The sequence below is a fragment of the Eurypyga helias genome, unplaced genomic scaffold, assembly GCF_000690775.1.
Source record: "Eurypyga helias isolate BGI_N326 unplaced genomic scaffold, ASM69077v1 scaffold19372, whole genome shotgun sequence".
NCBI lineage: Eukaryota > Metazoa > Chordata > Aves > Eurypygiformes > Eurypygidae > Eurypyga > Eurypyga helias.
Window position 1 is genome coordinate 1 of NW_010235514.1, and position 8,469 is coordinate 8,469.

Genomic DNA, 8,469 nt, shown 5'->3' on the forward strand with positions numbered 1-8,469 from the left:
CAGCATCTCCCGTGCTGGGCATGGAGAGGGGCGAGAGGGCAGGGCCGCTGTCTGTGGGGCTCCCTCTGGCATTCTCCCTTGAACGGGTTCTCGCGGAACCGCGGCGTTCGCTTTTCTCGCCTCCCGGCATCCCTGTCGGACCAGCGCACTGAATCGCTTCCAAATTTAAAACTCCCATGGACACGTGGGAGCATCTCTGGGTTTGAAGGCATCCCTCTGACGTCTGAATGTATGGGAGGCTGGGAAGGAGCTGGATTCATTTTGGTTTGGAAAAGAAAACAGAGCTTGGTTAGAGGGATGGCTGGGGGCACCCACCACCGGCTGAGGTCCTAGGGAAGGGATGCTTCCTCCCGGGCAGCAGCCCTCCGCAGCGAATTCCCAACGGGAACGTGCCCAGGCTGTTCCCAAGGTGTGTTATCCCGGACTGAAACTGTCCCGGTAAGAATGGCAGCTCTCCAGTTTGCTTTCACCACGGAGCCGCTCAGCCTACTGCCCCCAAGAAATTGGCTGGATGCTATTTTAAGTAGAGCTGGTTGGAATTCCTTACAAATTGCTATTCTCTCCGAATCCACTGCCACCAGTTCCAACTGTGCGAGCAGAAAAAGTGCGATTGGTTTGGGTTTTTTTCATTTTGTTTTTTGAAACTGAAAGGTTTTGTGGGAAAGGGCTGTTCTTGATACATTTCTCAATTTGAAAAAAATTGCTCATAATAATCAATATGGCTTGTTTTGACAAGTTTCAAAATTAAAAAAAAAAAATTTAAAAAACTGTCTGGCTTGAAATGTCTTTTTGTTTTGCAACTCAAGCACGTACAGTTCCCAAATAAATATGTTTAAAAATGGTAAAACCAAACCCAAATTTCATAAGCCAAACCTAATATTTTCTTTTTTTCTTTTTTTTTTTTTTTAATCTTTCTTTCTTTCGAGTTTCAGTTTACAACAAGCAAAGCCGTGGACTTCCTGGGCTGAGAAAGGATCATCACCAAACACCACCGAGACTGGAAACCACTCCCGACCCCGTGGCGAACAACTCGATTCGCAGCGCAGGACAGGAAGCTGGAGGGACGGTGTCCAGCCACCCGCCCGTCCCCGGGCCTCCAACACCCGGTCCTATGAGCAGGGCCGAGAGCTTTCTTCACATCCCAGAAACTCTTAAAAGGAGTTCTTTTTTTAACGGTTCTTACTTGAAAACGATTTATCCTTTGCATACGGCCACAGCAATCCCTTTGCTTCCTTCATCCCAAAGGGCAGAGCTGAAGGTCCCTTTGGGAACGGCGCTGGGGCAGCTGAATGAGGTGACCCCTCGCAGGGTCACAGCAGAGGGGGAAAGCCCTTCCTTCCCCTGCGCCCGGCAGGACGAGCATCCACCCGCCTCCATCCGGTGAGGAGGCAGCGGCATGTCCCGCGCAGGCCAAAGGCCACGCGTGGGACCGCCCGAGGACCAGCTCTCAGGTGGAGCGAGCCCTGGTTTTGGGAGGATGCTCTTCCCGCCGCAGCGTGGGGAGCACGGCCAATGCTGGCTTCATCCTCTGAGATGGACCGCCGCTTCTTGGCCGGATCCTGGGGAGTGGAATGCTGAAAACCACCGGGATTTTCAGCATTCAGGAAAGAGCTGCTGAAAAGCTCCATTCCTGAAATACAGACGAAGTGATGCTTGGACCTGGGCAGCCCCCCGTCAGCTGCTGTGAGCCCGGAGCCCTGAAGAGGCTCTTTCTGGGGGAGAAGGGGTGGTCACGGGGCTTCGTCGTGCCGGTGCCTCTGTCACCGCGCTGGGATGACCAAAAACTGACTTTGTTGGAAGGGCTGAAGTCGATCGTTATTAACATCCTGCATAAACATTAGACAATGCCCCTCCTGACCTTTGAACGATAATTTAACAGAGATTTATATCCACAGGGCAGATCACAAAGTCTATAAACAAAATTGTCTGGCACATCGCATAGGGATTTTCATAGAATCCAAGTATGTTTCTGCCCTGATTTTGTCCCTACCGATTTCTATAGGCATTCCTTTCCGGGGCGGTACCGAGGTATCATATTATAATTTATCACAAGTTGCTGCATGACTTTTCTGAGGGCAGAGCCTTCAATCCCAAGGCTGACCGTGTCCCACTGGCTGTGCAAACGGCCCCGCTACTGGCTGTAAATCCCCCACGTCCCCTGCCAGCCCGGTCTGGGCAGACCTCCCCGGCCAGAACGGACCTACGGAGCTCGGCAATGGGAAGCTCCATCACTCTGGCATGGAGGATCCTGCTCCGGGAGCCGCAGATATCAGGGATATTCTTTTTTCCCTGTTTTTTTAAACGCGGGCAGAGGAACCGTCGCCCAGCATTGCCTGCAGTCCTGAGCGGCAGTGAATGAACTGCCCTGACATCTCCTATTGAAGCAAAGCAAAATGTGTTGAACAAAAACCATTTCAAGATGTTTTCTGAGTGTTGCCAAGTTACTCAACATGTTCTGCTTTAGTTGTCAGATGCTTTCAAAGCGATTTCCCTAACTCAGAGCACGAATGGTGAGGGCTCTCCCTGGGAATCTTTTGCCTGGGGCTACCATGGATCTGTATTTTCATAAGAAAAAGGCTCAACTAATGATTAATCTTCACCAGAGGAAGCAGGGCCTTTCTTTGGGATTTTTCTTCAGTTATTTTTAATTAATTTGTACAACTGGCAGTTACATTAAAGTGCAAAACCCAGGACTAACGCTCCAGCCGGGCAGGACCCGGCTACCTTTCCTCCTGTGGTCCTGTCTGCTCTGACCGCTCCCGCATCCGGACCCGGTGGGAACGGCATCACCCCACGGCTCCCCCAGCACCTCGGGGCAGAGAAAGCCTCCTGCCTGGGAGGGCAGGGAGGGATCACTGCTTTCCGATGGGCATTCTTCTCTGAGCAGAGGGAAGTTTATCCACTGAAGGAAAGGTTGGGGTTTACATATTAATCCCAACGCATGGCAACTTCTTTGGGGAGAAGAAATAAAATCACTGAATGGAAAAGGATAAAGCACCTGGGTTTAAAATTCCTGGTAGGATAAATCCTGTTTTCCAAGGTGCCAGGTGGCTGCAGAAGAGCGACTCTGCAAAGGGTTCCTGGGCCGCACTGGGCACAGGAGGGGCTGGGGCTGCTGCGTACCTGCATGCACGGGGCAAAGAAACCCTTTTTCTCCTTATCCCAGGCACGTTCCCTCCATGTTTTAATAAAAACCATGTCAGTAGCATTAACTGAGACAATGTTCGCGTCTCCTTTCTGGGCTTCTCTCTTGTATAGCAAAGAGAAAGCGAGTACGGATGGAGGATTATTAAGGTTGTAATATCAGACCAAAGAGAAGATTTTTATCCGACGGCCTTAGAATGATGGACTGCGACATACACCGCTCCCAGCTGCTCTGTCCTGTTCTGTGAACAGCCTAGTCTGGATTCATTTAACGAGATTGGCAAAGTGTTGAATACAGCATATGGTGCCCTAAAACCACAGAACTTATTGACAGCAGCCCAGACTCGCTAAATAAAAGAACTCCTTCCAAAAGCCTCGGTCTGTGAAGACTCAGCACTTTCTTTCCAGTCACACTAGGTAAAATCCCAGCCCTGCGCCTGCCAGCGCAGCTCCGCACCCCGTGCGCTCCCCCTGCCCGCAGACCCGGCAGCCTCCCTGCCGACCGGCATGTTATCCTCACGCGAACACCTCCCGGGAGGCCACCGCTTGGAAAACATGAGGATCTCCTCCAGCTACAGTGTGGCTGCCCTGCAGAGCCGCCGCGCTCCCTGGCTGGTGAGGCTCCTCTCCCCAGTAATCGCCCTCAAGACCCCATTTTTTAAACGGCTCAGCTTTTGGATTGGGATGCAGGGCAGCTCCCTGCCATCCGGAGATGAAGCTCATCAGCTGATGCTACAGGAGGTGAAGACCTTTGTCACAGGTTATTGATACCAGGAACCGCTGATGCTAATGCGCCGGTCCATCGCTCTGCCCACAGAAGAGCCTGGAGGCGGGCAGAAGGGCCCATGTCCTCCGGGAACGGTTCTGGCACTGGATCCGCACGGGCGCAGAGCAAGCCCCCAGCACCACGCCGTCTGCGAGCGCGCAGGCTCGGGCGCTGCCCAGCGTCTCACCAGCAGACAATGAATAGGGCCAGTGACTCAGGGCCACTTGCTGACGCACCACACTGGGCTATTCTTCTCTCTCTAGATGAGTCCTTCAAAGATTGGATGCAGCCTATCTCTGAGAGAGGCGCCTGGAATTAGCTTAACTCTTGGCAGTACATGAAAAATCTAATTTCCTTAAGAAGGAACTGGATCCGGCTGTCTCGAGGCAGGCACGGGATGGTGCTCCCTCCCTCGCGCTGGCTGTACGCTTTTGCCAGTCATCCAAGCAGCTACACAACTCAGTTCTTAGCAGCAGAGCAAACGGAGGATTCCAAACTGGAATCCCAGTTTGCTGAGCTGTTGCATGTGCAAGTCCTCAGATTGGTGTAAAGTAGACTGAAAATACACGGATGCTGTGAGGATGAAAATGGTCCTACCTTTTCTGAGTAGCAACAGCAAGGAAATCTGCAGGGGAACTCGCATCCTCGCGAGCACCACCTCTCCCAGCCCAGCAGCCAAGGGCCAGCAGGTTCACAGGCTTTGTATCTGCGGGACTTTGGTAACAGGCAACTGATAACGTGTAAACATCACCCCAAAGCTCTGAGATTCCAGTCAAAGCAGAAACCAAACACACAGCTGCTTCTCAGAGCCTCTTTGGTCTGGAAATGGGCTGGAAACATCAGGAAACCTGTCCTTCCCACGAGATGCCTGGTACTTCCTTCTTCCAGCCAGGTAGGAAGTAGCTTTGCTCATGGGGCTCTGCTTGCGTTTGCTTCACCTCAATGGACCAGAAACCACAAAACTCGTACAGCCCTCAACTCTGTGACTTCTTGGACCCTTGCAGGGATCTGGGACAGGTTTGAGATGCAGCAGGACATTCCTCTTGCTCCATCTCAGCCTCTCAGCAGGGCTGCAGCGATCCACCCTGGGCTCTGCTGTCCCCATCAAGAGGCAGCCCAGAAACAGAGGGGCCACGGCACATCCTCTGCAGGCAACAAGCTGGTTCACATCCACGTCTCGACCAGGACGTTTTGCACCTGACTCCTGCTAACATACATCCTCCTCTTTGCCCTCACACACAACCAGAATGAACTTTCTCGTCCCTTGTGCCTGGCTCGGAGGAGCAGCACCACCTCCCCTGCACCACCTTGCAGCATCCACGCTGGGAACAGTTCCTGGTGGGTGGGTGGAGAATTTGGGAGTTTCCTAGGAAAGAGGGGTCTAATGTCTGGTTGGAGCTGAATCCCTGGATACGCTGATAAAAAAACAGGTGATTAAAAAAAACCAACCCCAAGTGAACCAAATGAGGCTGCACCAGCCAGCACCTTGCCCGGCTGAGTACAGCCATCCCAGCTGGGCTCCTAGAAATATTCCTATCTGGGGGACATCCACGGGTAGAAAGTATTCACAGAAACTCTTCCCCAGCTGGGCTCGATTAGTGCCTCTTCTTTGTGTGGGAGATTCTCCCTATGAGCCAGATTTCTCCAGCCCTTTTGCCCAGTCCTTCTGCCATCCCACTGATGATTTGTAGCTGGGAAGCATGGAAGGATGCCTTCCGATGCCCTGCACCCGACCATTAGCCTGTGCGATCCCGCTCCCTCGCTCGGCCTGTGCATGGCTGGAGTCACATCCCCCTAACGCCACTCGCAGACCAGCTAACCCAGCCAGGATAAAAAGCAAAAAAAGGTTAAACCAAATCATTAGGACACTTGGCAAAATGGGATGTGGGAATGCTGGGGATGTCCCTCCTGTTCCGTGCCTCCTCTCTCCCTCCCCATCTCCTTGCACAGAGGAGCAGGAGAGGCAAGGCTGGAGGAGCAGGTCGCAGACATAACGAGACAAACCCCGTGTAGTACCACAGTGTAGCAGTAATACCATCCTGTTCCCATCTCCCAAATCCCATCAGTGAGGGGATGAGCCTGGGCCGTGCGGACGGCAATTGCACGCTGAGGATGCCGCACCCCACGGGGATGGCTCTGCTTTGAGTTGGTGGGTTTTTCCCCAGGGACAGGAGAGGGGGACAAGGCTGTGCAAGAGGTGCTGCCTCCCTGCCCGCTAGGCCCTTCGGGATTTACAGACCGAGGAGGAAAAGAAAGGGGGCCAGGCTGACTGTTGAACCCTCGGCATGCCGCTGGCGGGTACCTGCGGGCGCCCAAGGCACTCGGGGCAGGTGGCCGGGAGGTGCATGGCAGCCCCACGGGGACATCTCTTCCGAAGGGACCCTCTCCCTTCCCGTCCCCCCGCCCCTGTGCCGTACCTTCCCGCGCCGGCGCCTCGGCGAGGCCTGGCATGCCGCACTGCCCGGCTGCGACTGACCGAACCCTTCTCAAAGCCGAGTCCCGCAGCCCTGTGCGCATTAGAGACTCTTCATCACGGGGATGCCCCGCGGCGAGCAGCTCTTGGGGGTATGTGCGGGGGTGTGTGTGTGCGTCACCCCCAATCCCGTGCCTCCCATTGGAGGAATAGCATGTGCCCCCCTTAGTGGAAAAAGATCTGGCATTCTTCTTGGAGGTCAGCTTTCCCCTCCCCGTCACTCGTCCCGTGCCACGCTCTCTTCCAGGGTGGGCAAGGCCTCCAGGCTGAGCCCTCCGCCGGCCGCCCCGCTGCTGCCATGCACGCTCGAGAAGGACACCATGGTGTGGAGAAGCATCAGGACCAGCACGCACAGTCTGATCCTGCTGCTGCCGAGGCGAGACCCTGCGGAGACCGGCAGCAAGGATGGGGAGTGGGGCTGGTGGTACTGGTGGTGGTGGTGGTGGTAGAGGTGGTAGTGGTTCTGCCGCTGGTGATGGAGGTGAGGGTCGTGACGGTGGAAATGGAGTGACTCTGAGGCTGTGGATTTGGGGGATGTGTTGTCGTTGCTGTCTGGGGGGTGGTCACAGGAGTCCCATTGCACCTCGCAGCACTTGGCCTCCTCGTCGGGCAGCTGGTTCTCCAGCAGCCCTGCAGGAAGGAAGTGGAGGAAGAGGAGGGGTCAGCGGGAGACTGTGAGTGGCAGACCACGGATGGGGCTGCAGAGGGATCGACAGAGACCACAGCCCTGGCACACGTCCAGCACACCCCAAACGCTGCCTGTGGTGGTTAAATACCCCCGCCCTGCTTTAATCCCGTCACCTTCACCCCCTACATGCTCGCTCTAGCTTTCAGTCAGGGTAGGGCTTTCCCACACAAAGCTGTGGGGTGCTCCTGTGCCTTCATTAACCACCTACGCCTCACCCTGATGGCCAGTTTCAGTAGTCAGGCAGTGCTTCGTGTGTCTCCACACTGTACCTCTTCCCCCTCCACCCCAAAAATCATGGAATTGTTTAGGTTGGAAAAGACCTTTAAGATCATCGAGTCCAAACATTAACCCAACACTGCTCATACCATCACTAAACCATGTCCCTGAGCACTTCATCCACATGCCTCTTAAATCCCTCCAGGGATGGTGACTCCCCCACCTCCCTGGGCAGCCCCTTCCAATCCTGACAGCCCTTTCCAGGAAGAAATTTTTCCTAATACCCAATCTACACCTCTCCTGGAACAACTTGAGGTTGTTTCCTCTTGTCCCTTCACTTGTGCCTTGGGAGAAGAGACTGACCCTCCATCTCTTTCAAGGAGCTCTAGAGAGCGATAAGGTCTGCCCTGAGCCTTCTCTTTTCCAGGCTGAACCCCCCAGTTCCCTCAGAAAAAAAAAAAACTTCAAAATCCAGCGCATGGCTTGCAAAGCACAACGGGCGCATCAGCACCCACCCCAGCCCCGTCCACCTGCACCCCCTGGGGTGTGCCGGAGCCCCGCTCCCCGGACCTCCTTACCCGTACAGATGAAGCCAGGCAAACCTCCATAGATCAGCTCGTCATTGTCCGGTAACACAAATGGGCACCTGGTCTGCACCTCCAGGCAGTATTGCTTGCATGGGATCCGGTGTCGGCACTGTTGTTGGGTCACGTTGAAATACTCGGAGCACAGCCAGGCCTTGTAGACAGCCTAGGGGAAGCCACCGAGAGGGACACGTCACCTCCCCAAACGCTGAAGCATTGCAGAGACACAGGGTGAAAGGGGGAGACCTCCTCAGCTCAGGAGAGAATGTCAGTACATTGGGGGTCCTTAACGAACTCACTGATCAATTAAGTGAAACTGCTGCTGTTGGGACTGTGGAACTCATCACACAAACTAGATCCACCACAAAAATAAAGCCAATTAACCCTATGGAGTCACATCCCCTACAGATGGGCACTGCGACAGATCGTGGTGATTCTGCCAAGGGCCGAGAGCTCAGTCCATCATGTGAAAAATTGAAGAGCTGCTAATGCCCTGTCCCAGAGCCTCTGCTCCTGTCCCAGAGGCTCTTCCTCCCCGCCGAGACACCCCGCCGCTCCCCTGGGGCAGGGTAGGGATTTACGCCTCCTCTAAAGCACT

The 8,469-nt window shown here is 54.4% G+C and overlaps 1 protein-coding gene across 1 annotated transcript; it reads right to left on the reverse strand.

Annotated features, from left to right (window-relative positions):
- Positions 1–6,600: 6,600 nt before the first annotated feature.
- On the reverse strand, positions 6,601–8,037 carry FAM155B (family with sequence similarity 155, member B; the record flags this gene model as incomplete). Its single annotated transcript, XM_010146789.1, has 2 exons — positions 6,601–7,013; positions 7,866–8,037. Coding segments are annotated over 2 exons (585 nt in total), but the record flags the coding sequence as incomplete, so codon positions are not given.
- Positions 8,038–8,469: the final 432 nt, after the last annotated feature.